This window comes from Lutra lutra, chromosome 5 (assembly GCF_902655055.1).
Source record: "Lutra lutra chromosome 5, mLutLut1.2, whole genome shotgun sequence".
In the NCBI taxonomy this organism is placed as follows: Eukaryota; Metazoa; Chordata; class Mammalia; order Carnivora; family Mustelidae; genus Lutra; species Lutra lutra.
In genome coordinates this window covers 78,167,414-78,184,374 of record NC_062282.1, presented here as the reverse complement: position 1 = coordinate 78,184,374, position 16,961 = coordinate 78,167,414, and the positions used below count along the sequence as shown (strand labels likewise).

General features: G+C 47.4%; 2 protein-coding genes across 5 annotated transcripts in view; one reads left to right on the top strand and one right to left on the bottom strand.

The window, feature by feature from the left end:
* The first annotated feature begins 93 nt into the window (after positions 1–93).
* On the top strand, positions 94–15,219 carry SLC23A1 (solute carrier family 23 member 1). Of its 4 annotated transcripts, XR_007127463.1 has the most exons (17): positions 94–268; positions 1,418–1,479; positions 2,097–2,231; positions 2,675–2,832; positions 3,567–3,655; positions 3,783–3,850; positions 4,021–4,202; positions 4,314–4,434; positions 4,696–4,852; positions 5,159–5,306; positions 5,848–5,953; positions 6,158–6,287; positions 6,389–6,532; positions 6,987–7,082; positions 9,796–10,062; positions 12,863–12,964; positions 14,539–15,219. XR_007127463.1 is itself a non-coding variant. In XM_047730055.1 (16 exons), exons 1-15 carry the CDS (start codon positions 187–189, stop codon positions 10,041–10,043), a joined length of 1,926 nt encoding a protein of 641 aa, XP_047586011.1. In that variant the 5' UTR covers positions 94–186; the 3' UTR covers positions 10,044–10,062; positions 10,573–10,829. The 4 variants fall into 4 exon arrangements, 3 of the variants coding, with proteins under 3 accessions (XP_047586011.1, XP_047586010.1, XP_047586012.1); XM_047730055.1 differs by lacking the exons at positions 12,863–12,964; positions 14,539–15,219 and adding an exon at positions 10,573–10,829; XM_047730054.1 differs by lacking the exon at positions 12,863–12,964 and having other exon boundaries at positions 95–268.
* Positions 13,025–16,961, bottom strand: part of PAIP2 (poly(A) binding protein interacting protein 2) — a 28,495-nt gene continuing 24,558 nt past the window's right edge. Inside the window, exons 3-4 of the mRNA XM_047730057.1 lie at positions 16,533–16,712; positions 13,025–14,042 (exon numbers count right to left, since the gene is read on the bottom strand). Of these exons, the coding sequence (XP_047586013.1) occupies positions 13,986–14,042; positions 16,533–16,712 (237 nt within the window). The 3' untranslated portion in view covers positions 13,025–13,985. The remainder of the gene's footprint in view (positions 14,043–16,532; positions 16,713–16,961) is intronic.

Sequence of the window (16,961 nt, the reverse complement as noted above, 5' to 3'; positions counted from 1 at the left end):
CTGGGGTGGAGAGAGGTGGAGAGGAAATGCTAAGGAGCAGTTTCAAAGCTTTGAACTGGTCAGACAACTTTGGGACACCTGGGAGCAGGAGCCAAGGAAGCAGAGCAGGAGCTAAGCAGACGATAGGCAGCAGGAGCTAGGGGAAGAGTTGGAGGCTGGACAGGCGGACGGATCCACAGCTGTAGCATGAAGCTGCTGCCCAGCTGGAGAGCCCGGCTGCCTGAGGGCCTGTGGAGCAGGGCCTGGCCGTGGGCCCAACAACCCAGAAGTAGGTGGGCCCTGGGGGGCTGGACCTGGGGCAGCACAGTGGGGAGCAGAACCAGGAACCTTAGGCCCAATCCTCACCAGCTGAGGAGCTCCAGCTCCTCAGACCCTCCCCAAGTCCCTTCAGCCAGCTCTGGCCCCCATGGCCAGGCCAGTGGGCCTTCCAGGAGGACAAGACAGGCTGAGTCCAGGGCAGGCTTCAGCGGCCGTGGGACAGGCACTCACATGGGGCCCAGTGCTTAGAAAGGTTTGGTTTGATTTGGTTTAATACTCTGCTGTATCAAAATTCATAATACTAAAAAAAAAAAAAAAAAAAAAAACTCGTAATACTTTTGGAATGGGGGCCCCAAATTTTCGTTTTGCACCGGGTCCTGTACATTAGGCAGCCAGTCCTGACTTGGGAGGGTGGGGAGGGAATCATCCTGACACAGGGAACAGACAAGGCTGGGCCAGCCTGGGCAGCTTCTCCTCCAGTGGCCCATCTGTTTTGTGCCTCTGTGACACTGAGGGGTATGTGGCCATATGGGAAAGGCAGCCCTTTTCTGAATCCAATGGCTGATTTATAGCATGAACTCAGGAGTTCAGGTTAACCTGAGTTTTAGGAATTATGTTCTAAAATCTTGCTACTTAGGTGACCTCGGTCAGATCACATCTCCCGAGATCTGTTTCCTCAGCAGTAAAAGAGCTTAACGTCGCCCAGTGCCTGGAGTTCAACCCGGGAATACATTTGGCAGGCAGTCATTCCTCATTAAGAAACGTGATTTTGATGATGATAATCATTAACTTGTTATTAAAAGTGGGGAAGAGTCTCATTCAGAGTGTGACTTATTAAGGTTACTACCATTCTCTTCCCTGTCACCTGGGGCTTGGTGAACTGTCCGCTCCTCATCTGCACCCTGGCCCTCTCTTGGAAACAACAGGTCCCACGCCCAGGCTCAGGTGCTGGCAGGGAAGGGCGCATGCTCACAGAGAAATGTGACCGAGGCTTGGGTGGCCTTTACCACTAGGGCTGGAGTTAATACTTTATCTCTGCTCAGGTCTGCCTTTCGCAATCAGAGCTGGGAATCTGGTTACAGATTTACTTCGAACAATGTCTGATGTGTGGACTAAAGTCCTCCTTGGCCTTTGTAAAGCCATCCCCTCTTTTCCTCAGGAACTGCTCATAGCTGTGCCCCAAAGATGAGGGCCCAGGAGAACCTGGAGGGCCAGACACAGGTGCTGGGGAATGGGTGGGAGCTGGGTGGGGGCAGGGTTGGGTGGGGGCTAGAGGGCCTGCTGGTACCTTCCCCCTGGGAAGGCAGAGACACAAGTTCTGATGAACTTGATTGAGAGTGACTATCCCAAGCTGAAAGTAGTAGTTGGGGGATGGGGTGGGGGGGGCAGTGAAGGTGCAGGAGTCATCAGCTTTGAGATGGGCTGACTCCAGCTTGAGGGCCAGCAAGGACCACCCACCCCACACCCAGGGCAACCCCAAAGACCTTCCAGTGGCAAGGGTGGGACCTGTTAACGGACTTCAGCTCTCTTGCCCCCTCTCCTGTTGGCTGTTGGGGCCTACTGACTTAGGGGCCCATTCCCTTGGCTGGAATGCTCTGGTCCCAAGGCCTCCAGGAGCCAGCACAGAGGACTTATCCCTGCACAAAGGAATGTGAGGAGGGAGCCAGGGGTAGTCAGGCTGAGAGACAGCTGGGTGGATGAACCGTGAGGGAGGGTGGGGCTCGAACGCGTACTGAGCATCTGACAGGCCATTCAGGCCATCTGATTGATTTTGGGGCAGCATGAACCTGGCTGGTCCCTGTCACTCCACCCTGAGTTACTTCTCTCTGCTGCCCTAGCATGAGTCCCTGGGCTCTGCAGGGAACTCCGAGAGGGATCCCACGGAGTCCCTGCGCAGAGAGCCCAAGTTTGACATGTTGTACAAGATCGAGGATGTGCCACCCTGGTACCTGTGTATTCTGCTGGGCTTCCAGGTGGGTTTCCCCACAGGGCCTCCCCACCCCCATTCTGCATGCTCCTCAGGATCCTAGCCCGCTTCCTGGCCAAGTTTATCTTGGGTAACAGAAAGAGAAACTTAAGGTCAATAGCTGTGACTGTCCCAAGCTGGCATGGGGAGGGGGTTTCTGATGGGGCCTGAGAGATCTTCCCTGGGAATATGTGTCACCTGCCAGGCAGAATGTCAGTCACCAGGGGAGAGGACCCACTCCACAGAAGCCACAGGAATATTTGGGGGTGAATTAGTACCCCAAAGAGAGAGGTGAACGGTAGCTCTCTGGGAATCCTTGTATGAGTCTTAGACCCGGGTGAGCACCTTGCCAGGGGCAGTGTGGGTTCAGGCCCCCTGAGGCAGGTGTGAGGATAGCTGAGGTCTCCCTGGTTCCCAGGGAGCTGCCTCACGCACTCTCCCTGCACCTAGCATTACTTGACATGCTTCAGTGGCACCATTGCTGTGCCCTTCCTCCTGGCTGAGGCACTGTGTGTGGGCCGGGACCAGCACATGGTCAGCCAGCTCATCGGGACGATCTTCACCTGCGTGGGCATCACCACCCTCATCCAGACCACACTGGGAATCCGGTAAGCTGCCCTGCCCCCGCCCCTCGCCTCACCGTGAAAACACACACAGCAGGAGCAGGTGGTTTCTCTTGAGGGCTCTTTTGGGGGCAGGGTGGGGGGCGAGAAAGGTGCTAAGTGCCCCCACCTGCTCCTCCTACTCCCAAGCCAGCCTTAGAGCGAGGCAGCTGGGATCCTACCTTGGGGCCCTAAGCCCCCCAAAGGCAAAGAGTTGGTGGGTTTAAAGGAATGTACCCTTAGCTGGGCTCTCCCTGTTAAGCCCTACTTTGGTAATGAGGACCACCCACTCCCAGCTTTTAGGTTCTTTGTGGGCCTTTTCAACGGCCCATCCTCCTGGGGGCCCCCTGTCCCCGAGCGCACAACTCAAGGTCTGGGTGGCCAAAAGATGGTTGTGTGGTGGGAGGATGGAGGAAGGTTGTGAGTGGAACTTGGGCGCAAGAGCTGAGCTGTCTACTTCCTTGCACGTGGCTCCTCACAGTGCAGGAGCTGAGAAGGAAAGGGGGAAGCTTGTGGACCAGGGACTCCATTTGTTTTCTTCCTTGGGCCCCCAGAATTAATAGTCCTGCCTGGGGCTGCAGTGACTTCTCTCAGGTCTGCCCTGTCCCTTGTCCATCTGTGTCTGCTTCTGGGTATGATTCTGTCTCCTTCTCTTGGTGCTGCTCTTTCCCCATCTCTCCTGTCTCTGTGTCCTTGCCCACCCCGACCCCATCCCTGCCGCTCTGTGCCTCTCTGTCCAGGCTGCCGTTGTTCCAGGCCAGCGCCTTTGCATTTCTGGTCCCAGCCAAAGCCATCCTGGCCCTGGAGAGATGGAAATGCCCCCCAGAAGGTGGGCACACTTCTGGGGGCTATGTTGGAAAGGAGAGGCTCGGGAGCACTGAGGTGCATTCATGGCAGCATCTTCTCTTTCTCTCTCTGTTCCCTGGCCATGTGTGTGTTCCTGTCTCTGCTCCCAGAGGATATCTACGGTAACTGGAGTCTTCCCCTGAACACCTCTCATATTTGGCATCCACGGATACGAGAGGTGGGTTTGCACCTGGGGTAGAAGAGACCTGGACCTGAGGAGGGGGCTAGATGGGAGAGGAGCCACTGCTGATTTGGAGGATTCAAGGTGGTGGTCCAGGAGCTTTTTTTTTTTTTTTTTTAATGTAGAGGAGATAGCCTCTATGTTATAGCTGGTCTTTGCTTTTCTAGGTCCAGGGTGCAATCATAGTGTCCAGCACGGTGGAGGTGGTGATCGGGCTGATGGGGCTGCCTGGGGCCCTGCTCAGCTATATAGGACCTCTCACGGTCACCCCCACTGTCTCCCTCATTGGCCTGTCTGTCTTCCAAGCTGCTGGTGACCGAGCTGGTTCCCACTGGGGCATCTCAGCTTGGTGAGCAGACACCAGGCCTGATCCTTGTCCAGCCTTAGCCCTTTCACCCCCTTCACGTCCTGTCCCTAGCCCAGCCTACCAGCCATCTTTCCTTTGTGCTTCTGCCCCCAGTTCCATTCTCCTGATCATCCTCTTCTCCCAGTACCTGCGTAACCTCACCTTCCTGCTGCCTATCTACCGCTGGGGCAAGGGCCTGACTCTCTTCCGCATCCAGATCTTCAAGATGTTTCCAGTGAGTGAGGAGAGGACAGGCGGCTTGGGGCCGGGACTAGGGCAGGGGCTGGACTTGTGTCCAGGGCAAAGGTTGGGGGGCAGGTCCAGGACAGCAAAGGAGCTAGAGCCAGAGCACAGACGAGGTCCCAGTCAGGGGCCAGAGCAGGGATGGGGGCCCAGGCCTGAGCTAGGGCAGGGGCGGAGGCTAGGGTTGAGGTAGGGGCTGGTTACCCCTGGACCAAGACCTCCTCAGTGCTCTCCTCACCCCACCCCACTTCAGATTGTGCTGGCCATCATGACCGTGTGGCTGCTCTGCTACATCCTGACCCTGACAAACGTGCTGCCCTCAGACCCCACAGCTTACGGCTTCCAGGCGCGGACAGATGCACGAGGAGACATCATGGCTATTGCACCCTGGATCCGCATTCCCTACCCCTGTGAGCCACCCCACCTGGCCCCCTCTGCCTCCAGCTGAGACCATCTAAGGGGCCCCTGATGACACCAATCCAGTTGACGACATAATGAGCATTAGGTGCACATTTCTAGTGTGCCAGAGTGTTTTCCTCAAAGCCTCACTCCAGCTTCACAACTCTGAGGGATCCCAAATGAGCTCTCAGGACTGTCTAGCCCCCACCCCAGCTCAAGGTCACTTCACCCCCCTCATCCCCCCAAATACTGCCCAGTCCCCTCCCTGGCCCACCCAGCGGCACTGCATCACCCCCTTCTATCTCCTCCTGATCCAGGTCAGTGGGGCCTGCCCACAGTGACTGCGGCTGCTGTCCTGGGAATGTTCAGTGCCACACTGGCAGGCATCATCGAGTCCATCGGAGATTACTATGCTTGTGCCCGCCTGGCGGGTGCCCCACCCCCTCCTGTACATGCCATCAACAGGTATGGCCACCAGCCCTCTCCCGCATCTGATCCTCTCAGGGGCCACTCAGGAAGCAAATGCAGGGACATGGTGGAGACCCAAAAGTGTGGACTTGGTCAAGAACTAATACTTTCAAGACCTTGTTCTCCATACTTATGAAATGGGGATGCTCTCATCATTCAGTCTGAGTGCTTTGAGTCGCTGAGGTAATGAAGCCTAAGGGAAACTGACAATCTTCAACGTGCCTGGCCCTCCATGTGCATTTTCCTATGCAGTCTACTAACTGTTCTGAGACAGGTACCCTTATTATCCGCATTTTACAGACGAGGAAACAGAAGCCCAGAGTCACCTAAGGGAGTAAGTGCTAGGGCACTGGGACTAGTGCTTGGATGTGGGCTCTTGGCTCCCCGACCTACTTCTGGCCTGTAGTGGGGAGTACTACAGACAGATAGTTGCAGCTTATACTGTCCCCAAGAAGGCATGCAGCCCGCCCAGGGTGAGGGGAGGACACAAGCCAGGGCAGAGGCTGGACCAAGCCCCCAACTCAACCTTTCCTTACAGGGGTATCTTCACCGAAGGCATCTGCTGCATTATCGCAGGGCTGCTGGGCACAGGCAACGGGTCGACGTCGTCCAGCCCCAACATTGGCGTTCTGGGGATTACCAAGGTGTCACAAGCCAGAGCCCCACAAAGTGCCCCCCCCACCATTCCTGTACTGCAGCCCCACCCAACCTATGAGCCATCCAACCCCACAATGAGCCTGGGGCCCTTTCATGCTCGCTTTTGTGACAGGCCCTGCCTGCCTTCCCTCCGCAAGCTCAGCAGCCCAGGTCCGCTCCAGGGCCTAACCCTAGCCCCGGCTGCCATGCAGGTAGGCAGCCGGCGTGTGGTGCAGTACGGTGCGGGGATCATGCTCGTCCTGGGCACAATTGGCAAGTTCACCGCCCTTTTTGCTTCACTCCCTGACCCCATACTGGGGGGTATGTTCTGCACCCTTTTTGGTGAGTGGTGTGTAGCCAGTGGGTGGGGGTGGGAGGCCCTCTGCGGTGGAGGAGCCCACCCTGCCTGTGGGGCAGCTCCAGCAGTTATCCTGTGCCTTCAGGCATGATTACGGCTGTGGGGCTATCCAACTTGCAGTTCGTGGACATGAACTCCTCCCGCAACCTGTTCGTGCTCGGATTTTCCATGTTCTTCGGGCTCACGCTGCCCAATTACCTGGAGTCCAACCCTGGCACCATCAAAACAGGTACCCCCACTAGTCAGAATGTCTGGGGGTGGGGGAGGTGTAGTGGGCTTTGGGCATGGGTCTTTCCCTCAAAGGCACTCTGCGACAGCCACAGATCCTGCCCAACCCTGGATGTGAAGCAGAAGCTGAGAAGTGAATGAGCAGCTGTCCTTTACTGAGACACTTTCTATGGACAGGCATGGAGCTTTACCTGTGCTCATTTAATATGTACAACAGTTCAAGACAGATACTACTGTCCTGTCCACGTGACAGAGGAGGAAAGTGAGGCTCAGAGAAGTTAAATGATGTGTCCCAAGACAACAAACCTGGGATTATAGGTGTGAACGTTGGGATTTGTACCCTTTCATCTCCATGCCTGCTCAAAGAAGTCAACAAGCTGCACCACTGGGAACAAAGTCCCTGAGCTCTGTCTCCAGAAGCCAAGATGCCCACTGGCCCTTGGCCTATTCCACAGGCATTCCTGAAGTGGACCAGATTCTGACTGTGCTGCTGACCACAGAGATGTTCGTGGGTGGGTGCCTCGCTTTCATACTGGACAACACAGTGCCAGGTATGGGTCAGCCCTGGGAGGGACACACAAGACTAGGCTGGGCTCATCTGCACTCCAGCAGATGGCCCCACAACCACAAGTGTGGCCAGGACCCAGGCAATGAGGGCCCTGCAAAGAGAAGCAGGGCCACTTGGGCTGAAGAGACCACTGGCTGGACAGAGGCACAGACATGCTCTACAGGTCTTGAAGAGGGTGGGTCTAGGGGAGTCATTCCCCACCCTGTGAGTTGTTTCCTCTCCATTTCTTTTTTTTTTTTTTTTAAGATTTTATTTATTTATTTGACAGACAGAGATCACAAGGCAGAGAGGCAGGCAGAGAGAGAGGAAGGGAAGCAGGCTCCCTGCTGAGCAGAGAGCCCGACTCGGGGCTCGATCCCAGGACCCCGGGATCATGACCTGAGCCGAAGGCAGCGGCTTTAACCCACTGAGCCACCCAGGCACCCCTCCTCTCCATTTCTTGATAGCCACCAGGGGAAGGGTGCCTTTGGGAGCCTTTGCTTCCTTCCATTAGGCCAGATACAAATGAAGCATCAATCTGGGTGCTAAAACCCACTCCAAATATGCCAGCAACCCATCACGCTTGACTACTAGGAGAGCCCCTAACATTCTCTTTGGTATCAGGGTTTTCACAGGGATTGTGGAGGAAGGATACTTAGTGTGGGCCCCTGAGAACCCTTCCGGCCAATGTTTAGATGTCCTGCAAAATATAAAAACCAAATGCCACCAATTGTATTAATGAGTAATGAATTTTCCATGTTCTAATGAGTAACAAGCATAGTTAACATTTACCAAACATTTACTATGGGTCAGGCATGAAACTATGTCTCGCTTCACTCTCAAAAACCATCCTGTTAGGCAGAAACTATCAACACCATTTCGCAAGGAAACAGAATCACAGATGTTAAGTGACTCACCAACATTCACAATGTTTGCAGATTTAAAAGGTCGCAAATCTGAGATTCTAACAAAGTCCATTGGATGCAGTCTATGGCTTGTGTCCCATCCACTGCACCATACTGCCTCTGTTGGAGGGTTTCAGGGGACCTGAAAGGGAAAGCTCTGTGGAGGCACAGGTTAAAAACTGCATCAGTCCAGGGAGATGAGGGATGGGAGCAGCAGGATGATGGTCCTCCATCCCTCACCACTTACCAGCCTAAACACAGCTGCAGGGTTGGAGCATGGGCAGGAAGGGCCTAGGTGCCATGGCCCTTTTAGGGATTTTAGCATCAGATGATGTGATAACTCTTGGTAGCAGCTATCCCAAGGACTAATGGGAGGTACCTGCCCCTCCCCATTGAGAGAAAGCCAGGCTGCGGACCAGAGGTAAAGAAGTGGCAGCCTCAATGCCCAGGGAATATGGGGAGATGGAAGGCCTCAGGTGGACAGCTGTATACAGAGGGGCTTCTTTGTGATCTGGATAGCTGGATTAAGCTACCCAGATGTTAACAGCCTCAGACTGCGTGAGGTCCTCATATCCCCATCATTCAACCCAACTGCCTATCAGCAACCATCTCTTCCAGGGATCATTATGTTGTGCTACAAAATCCTCAGTAGTCCTTCAATGTGCATTGATGAATCTGAAGCTCCGAGTGGTCAAATCACTTGCCTAAGGTCACGCAACCTGAATTCACACCCAGGTCTGGCCAAATCAGAATTCCTTAATTATGGAATCACATACTTTCTTCTGTGTGATGGCATTTTGCTGATGGGCCGCTTTGCATTTGCTCTTTCCCCATCTACAGCCCAAACTTAGAAGGGCACATTAGTTCAGCAAATGCTAGTGGGGCTAGTAGAACCCCCTCTTCCTCTAGATTTACACTGCATCATTCTTCTTCCACCCCAGTCCTCTTGTGAAAACCTGAGACCTCAGGCACCCCTCCCCTACCTCCTGAGGGAGCATTCCCCTAGATGTAAATAATCTTTTGTGTATCCATACTACCAACAAAGATTTTACTTGGCTTGACTCTGAGGTTTGTATTATAAAAATGAGTTTATTTTCCAAATATGGATTCCTAATATTGAATATTAATACTGATTATAGTGTTTCTCAATAGCCCTCCTTGACCCCAAAGCAGACTGGGTACTATTGGTCCTCATCAGCTTAGCACATACTAGCCCCATACTAGAGATGTTAAGTTGCCAATTAACCTTTCTGCCTGTTTCTTCATAAAAATATGTATAATAGTGCCTGTATACCTTCCACAGTTATTTTTTTTTTAATTTTTTTTTTTTTTTATTCATTTGACAGAAAGAGAGAGAGAGAGAGAGATCACAAGTAGGCAGAGAGGCAGGCAGAGAGAGAGGGAAGCAGGCTCACCGCTGAGCAGAGAGCCTGATGCGGGGCTCAATCCCAGGACCCTGAGATCATGACCTGAGCCCAAGGCAGAGGCTTAACCCACTGAGCCACCCAGGTGCCCCCACAGTTATGTTTTGAAGAAATGAGATGATGAAATTAAAGCACTTAGCACAGAGCCTGGCACACTACAGATACACAATAGATACTAATTAGAATCAGTATTACTTTTAGGGTTTCCTAGAGTTCTGACCATGTTAAGATCTGAGAAATCATGGATTTAGTAACCTTCCAGTCCCAGAAAATACTTGAGAATGAAGACAATGGATTCCAGAAATCTGTCTCAGGACTAGGTTATGGAAGTATGGAACGGAGATAGTGGAGGGCTGCTGGCCCTGACAACCTCACTGTTCTATTTCAGGGAGCCTAGAAGAACGAGGTCTGATACAGTGGAAAGCTGGGGCCCATGCCAACAGTGAGATGTCCACCAGCCTCAAGAGCTATGACTTCCCCATTGGGATGAACATTGTAAAAAGGATTGCCTTTCTGAAATACATTCCTATCTGCCCAGTCTTCAAAGGATTTTCTTCAAGGTCGAAAACCCAGCCTCCAGTTTCAGAAGACATTCCAGAAAATATACAAACTGGATCTGCATGCACCAAAGTCTAAAAAATTACTCCTAGTAAAGGTAGGATGTGTGTTAAGACTGTCTTTTGTAGGAGGGTTAAAAAAAAACAAACACACAATATTTTTATACTTTAACCAAAGAAAAACAAAACTACTCAGCTTCTGTTTTTGTGACCTATTTGACTGTCTTTAAGGGAAAGGTACACTGTGTAAAACGTCAATATACAGATTTTGAGTGCAATTCCTTAACCATTTCATAATGAGAGTAGAACTTTCCAACTGGTGTGGGTCACTAAGAGGTTACAAGTATGCTGACATATTGACCCCTTCAGCCTTCTGGGTGTCTATGCAGGAAATGAGTCAACTTCAGCCCTTGAGCCATAAACTCTAGCCACAGGTAGCCCCATCTGTGTACTCCAATATGCTAAAAACAAAACAGAACCCAAAAGCCCATAACACTTTATGACATGAAATAGGTTGAGAAATACACTGCACAAAACAGGAAACTTTCTCTCATATATGCTGCCTTGTTTCAGTAGTGATAACATAAAAATCCCTAAAATCGTAACAGGATGACTTCAATTACCCTAAAACTATGCCACATGGGCGTGATGGGATGATCTGTCCAAAGTGCTTCAAAATGGAATAGCTGATGCTCTCAAACTTTCCATCTCTACCTGTAATGCAGATGCCTGACTCTCCAGTTAAACAGCTAAGTAGTTTTAATGAGCAGTTTCCCTAAAAAATCAAGAAAAGTTCCAACAGGGCACCTGGGTGGCTCAGTGGGTTAAGCCCCTGCCTTTGGCTCAGTTCATGATCTCAGGGTCCTGGAATTGAGTCCCACACCGGGCTCTCTGCTCAACAGGGAGCCTGCTTCCTCCTCTCTCTCTGCCTGCTTCTCTGCCTACTTGTGATCTGTCAAATAAATAAATCTTAAAAAAAAAAAAAAAAAAAAAAGAGTAGTTCCAACAAAATGAGAGCTAAGCCTACAACATAGCTTTCTTGTAAAAATAATCACTTAGGGGCACCTGGGTGGCTCAGTAGGTTAAAGCTTCTGCCTTCAGCTCAGGTAGTGATCCCAGGGTCCTGGGATCCTGGGATCGAGCCCCACATCTCCTGGGCTCTCTGCTCGGCGGGAAGCCTGCTTCCCCCCATCTCTCTGCCTGCCTCTCTGCCTACTTGTGATCTGTCAAATACATAAATAAATAAATCTTTAAAAAAAAAAATCACTTAAGCAGAACTTTCTATGTACCAGGGACTCTCGTAAGTGCTTAATTAACTACAGACTCCTGAGACAGACACTGTTATTACCGCCATTTTATTTTTTCAATAATTTTTTAAAAAAGATTTTAGGGGTGCCTGGGTGGTTCAGGTTAAACCTCTGGTTAACCCTCTGCTTTCAGCTCAGGTCATAATCTCAGGGTCCCGGGATCGAGCCCCACATCGGGCTCTCTGCTCAGTGGGGGAGCCTGCTCTCCCCCTGCCACTGCCTGCTTCTCTGCCTACTTGTGACCTCTGTCAAAGAAATAGGTAAAGTCTTAAAAAAAAAAAAAAAAAAGTTAAAAAAAAAAAAGATTTTATTTGAGAGTCCAAGTAGAGGGAGGGGCAGAGAGAGAAACAGACTCCTCACTGGGCAGGGAGCCTGACTTGAGGCTCAATCCCAGGACCCCAAATTCATGACCTGAGCCAAAAACATGCCTAACCAACCAAGCCACCCAGGTGCCTCTTTATTTTTTTTTTTACTAATATATCACACCCAGCATGGAGCTCAAACTCACAACCCTGAGATCAAGAGTCATGTGCTCTTCCAACTGAGCCAGCCAGGTGCCCCTGTTAATACAACCATTTTAAACAGGTGGAAACTAAGGCAGAGAATGGTTAAGTGACTTGTCCATGATCACTGGATTCACATCTAGAAGTCTGGCTAGTCTGTGCTCTTAACCATTAGGTTACAATGCCTCTCTAATTCAGGTTTATAATCTCCAATTACACTACACTATGGCAATCTGGCACTATGTGGAAATTAACTCATTTGCCCCCGCCTGAGTTTAGAGAGAGAGAATCTGTAAGCCTTATACATTTGGCAGCCGGCTGTGTCACTTGTGGTACTTAGCTATTAAAGACAGAGGGGACTGGCTGTATCATGGCTCCAAAAACTTTGTTTCAGAGTTTCTTAAAGATCTACCTATTTTGGGGTGCCAGGTTGGCTCTGTCAGAACATGTAACTCTTTGATCTCAGGGCTGTCAGTTTGAGCCCATGGGGATCAAGAATCTCATGCTCTACTGACTGAGCCAGACAGGCACCCCCAAATTACTAAAAACAACAACAAAAAACCTACCTGTTTAGTTTATTTAAGGGAGCTACTAAAAAACACTAGGGCACCTGGAAAACCAAAGGATCACCCCCGAGCCTTCCCTGGAGAATGTGAGTCAGAACAGACTACATGGCCTTTTTAATTTTTGAGCCCAACAAACTCAAGAAAAGCGCAGAGGGCATTATCAACAACTAAGTAGGACCATGAAGCAGAATTGTATGGCAGAACCAGAGAACTGCTAAATGGTTGACAGCCTATCCCAAAATAAAGATTAGCCACAAACATTATAAATAAGCTTGTGAGGGGAAAACAGGGATGGTCCAGGTAATCAAAATAGCAAACCAGTCCAATCAGACCAGCAATGGCTTGTGACAGGCAGAAGCCAAAGGTGATTATACTAGAGTAAGGTTACTATTATACTGGTCAGTCAAAAAGTTTCTTAACATGGGTATCTACAACTGCCCTGACACTGACTGCAGCCCGAAGCAATCAAGGTGGGTTACAGAAGGGGATGCAGGCTTTATTTTACTACTGTATTTTGGACAGATACACGCATAAGGACACACCTGACACTCTGGAATCGAATAAAGCCTGCTCTCAGCAAATCTTGCCAGCAGGGTAGTCCTGAAGTACTGAGCCCACACTAAAGTGAGTATCAATCACCACAGGAGAGTCTGCATTCCAGCACCAAGAAACACAAGCATCAGCTCAGTTCTACTATTATTTATTTTTTTAAATATTTTTGAAAAAATATAATTTTTTTACAATATTTTCAACTTAAACACTATTCACACTGAACACGTATGGCAGCTTAACCTACCCAAGTATGAAGTTTAAGAAGCCAAAACTGTTCTAGCTTTGTTAAAAGAAAAGTTGTGCTGTAGACTATTGTAGTGATGGTTAACAAAGCAAGGAAAAGCACCACTCAAATCATGTTACCATTACTTTGTTCAGGGGATTATGATGGGTCAAATGTTTGCACTTCACATAGGCACAGCTATGATACAGTGACTCCTCAGAAGAAGATGCAGTTCTCAAATTACATACTTCCTCAGATGTAACATTAGAAGAACTACTTCTTAGGTGAAAAATACCATCGAAGCCAGGACTAGTTATCATCTGATTACTACCCTTATAACCTCAGTAACCAAAGACATACTTGTCTATAAAGAATTATTTCAAATTAACAAGGCCTTCTTCAGAAAAAGGAGATCCTTTTTGATAGTTACAAATGCAAACTGAAGTCTGAACTTAGAAATATACCTAACAACTAGAACTTAATTTAAATGTACTCATTTTTAAAAAGTTTAGACATCAACAAGCATTCGCTAACCCTAAGGGACTAGTTTAGCCTCAAAAAAGACAATTCACTAAGATTTAGAGGTCATTTTAATTTGGTGCTTTGTCACTTTGACTGGTGCTTCTTTCCTCGCTGTCTTCACATCAAGCCATGGGGCCAATCCTATTTTCAGTAAATGTTTGACAGCTTATTACTTAATAACAGTCTCAGCACTTTTATTAAGCATGCAAGACTAACAAAACTTTGGCAATGCATAAGTGTAACACAGTGACAAGAGAGAGCTTTTACAATTAAGTCTTCTAATACTGCCTTCACAGTGTGGAAATTGTGCTACATCCACCAAAAGAGGGCCCCGTCTACTCAAATATTTTAGTACTTCACCCCAGGAACAAACTCCTTTGCATTTGGATTCAGATTGCTCTTGACCTGGAAAATAAGTACATAAAAAAAAAAAAGCAAATTCATTAACAGATGGCTTCAGATATTTAGAAGCATTCAACCCAGATCCACATGCAAAAATATCTTCCAAAAAATATAAAACAAAAGAACTCAGATTGTAAGGTTAAACTTAACCCCCAAAATCTATCTATAGCAGGGAAAGAACGAACTAGAGATAAACTATGTATTTATATGAAAATTTATCACCTTCTAAAATGAAAGTAGGAACTGAAATTAAGTTTGCTAAAGGGTAACCAGAAACCCACTAACTTCACACAAACTGAAAAGGTGTCACAGAATGAGGAATTCTGTTCATTTAACTATATTTGATTTTAACCATTTCATACTACGCAACAATATTAAACAAGGGTTGAAATGATGATTAAAGTAGATTGGAGAATTGTTTATGGATTAATTTTGCTCATGATCCTCACTAAAAACATGGAGTTATCTTTCTAAAATTGCTGTATTCTAATTCCCACAGGAAGCAAGGTTTGTAACAGGAAAAGAAAACTACATGGGGAATCAGAAGACCAAAGATGGAATTTCGTCACTGTTCTAACTAGCTTCCTATGAAAGGCTGGATAAGTCACTTTCTCTGGGACTCTTAAAAGAAGAATGGGCCAAAGTCTCTAAGAGCCACCATTCTATACCTTTAAATCTTTATTTTCCTAGACAGACATATCAGTATACTGAGAATAGCTGGAAATTTGCCTCCACCACAGTTGACAAAAGATGAAAAGAAATCAAGATGTATTCCAGGCCCTGAAATGTAGGAATGCTGAGAGGCTTTTAGAGGGAATCTGAACCCCCTATATCACTTACTTCAAGACCAAAGCATATTAAATAACATGTTGGAGCAATAATTTAATTTTAGTTTCATAATTATACACAACCATTTCCTTGGACAGGACATACATAGTCTCACTTCTCTCAAGTGAATTATTTCTAAACTTTAAAGTGTGAGGTTTAAATTAAAAAGCAGTGTTCTTCAATGTGTCTTTTGGCAGCTACAAAAGAATGAGAAGGAATTAACATAATTTCAAATAAACCAAGTCGAGTCGAACAAACCAGTTTCTAGGCAATTATACTGGGTCCATATTAAAGTTATACATTACGGGGCACCTGGGTGGCTCAGTGGGTTAAGCCTCTGCCTTCGGCTCAGGTCATGATCTCAGGGTCCTGGGATCGAGCCCCGCTGGGAGCCTGCTTCCCCTCTCTCTCTGCCTACCTGTGATCTCTCTGTCAAATAAACAAAATCTTTGAAAAATTAAAAAAAAAAAAAAAAGTTATACATTATGACCAGCAAAGGACTTTACTCATCAGAGTAACCAGGATTATTTGTGGAATGACTAATGCAGGCATAAGCAAGCATATCTCAATGGACTATTCATATCACACATCTGCTCAACTGGGTTACTGTCATTTACTGCAACAAGTCTATACTACAATGTAAATTTCTATGTTCTTCAAATAGCCCTTTAGAAGAATGGTTCCCAAATGCCTGATGGGGCAGGCTGGCAGTATGCACTAGGAGTGCTTTTTAAAACTCAGCATGCCTAGACAACTGATTCTACAAGTCTGGGATGTAGCTGAGGGACTTATTTTTCTCTTTAATGTTTCACAGGTAATTATGATGTATCGCCAGGGTAGGAAATCACTGCACAGTGAAAAGACAACAACTGCAAAAAATATTTCAGAGTCTAGGAGTAAATTCCAAAGAACTATCTGGTAAAAGCAATTAGAGATTGTCAATATGGTCAGAAAGGTCAACATTAGGACTTCAAATCATTTTATCTTAATTTTAGCAAACAACTCTTCAGGTTCTACCCTTGTACTACTGTTTATCTGTCATAATTCCTAAAAATACCTTTTACTGCAAATATACCATCCCCAGCAACAAAACATGGAAAATAGATAAAAATGCGAATAAGTTTGTGTTCCTTTTCTGCCAAGAGCTTATAAAAGTCCCTATTAAATCCCAGTTCTAAATGGGAGTTAGTGTAACTCAATGAAAAATCTTGGGTCGGGGAAAAAAAAATCCAAATTTTCACCTTTCAGATAAAATTTTGAAAATCTCGCCAAATGTTTAAGGCAAAATTAAAGAGCAAAACCTCTTTATCAAGCTACTTTTGTACAGGCAAGTCACATGGACATACTGTATACTTCTTTTGGATTAATGCTTTAAGATATTTACATATCCCAGGACAACACAGTTATTAAAACTAAAAGCAACTGCAAGAAGTTTGTTAGTCTGCAAGAAGTTTGTTAGTCTGAGACTAGCCCCAGAGTGTCGTCAGAAGTCACTCCATGTCATAAGTGAGGAGGAGACCAGGAGGCTCCTGCTTCCATAGTAAGAAGCAGTAAAATTTCCGAAGGGGAAGAAACTTGTAGAACTCTTCTTAAACAGATGACTGCTGGCTTTTCCACTTATGGGAAGGATGAGCTAGTTTTTAAAAAGATGAAAAATAACTTTACCACAAGATCTTCCAGAGAAGAGCCATCACTGATAACAAGGTCATTAAATTGGTCTTGGATTTGGTCCATAGTTTGTGGGAGATCTCGAGCTGGAATAAACCACTCATGTTCTTCTTCTTCTTCCAGCATTTCTTGGAAGCAGCGTTCAATAAATTCTTCTTCCCATAACTCCTCTTCTATCTGGATTTATAATATATAAAGGGTAATTTATAGAACATTTGGTAAAGCATCACTAGGAACAGCTTAAAATATCTTGAATTAAAGCACTTAAAACCACAATATTGTAACGTTCTCCTCTGCTTCTGTGCCAAGAAAAAGAAACATTTACCACAAGACTAGGGAAGAAGGAGTTTGTGGTCTTTGTCTTAGCAGAATATTCTTTTTTCTACTTAGAGTGATGGGGAAGTAATAAATAAAGGAGTGTTTTCA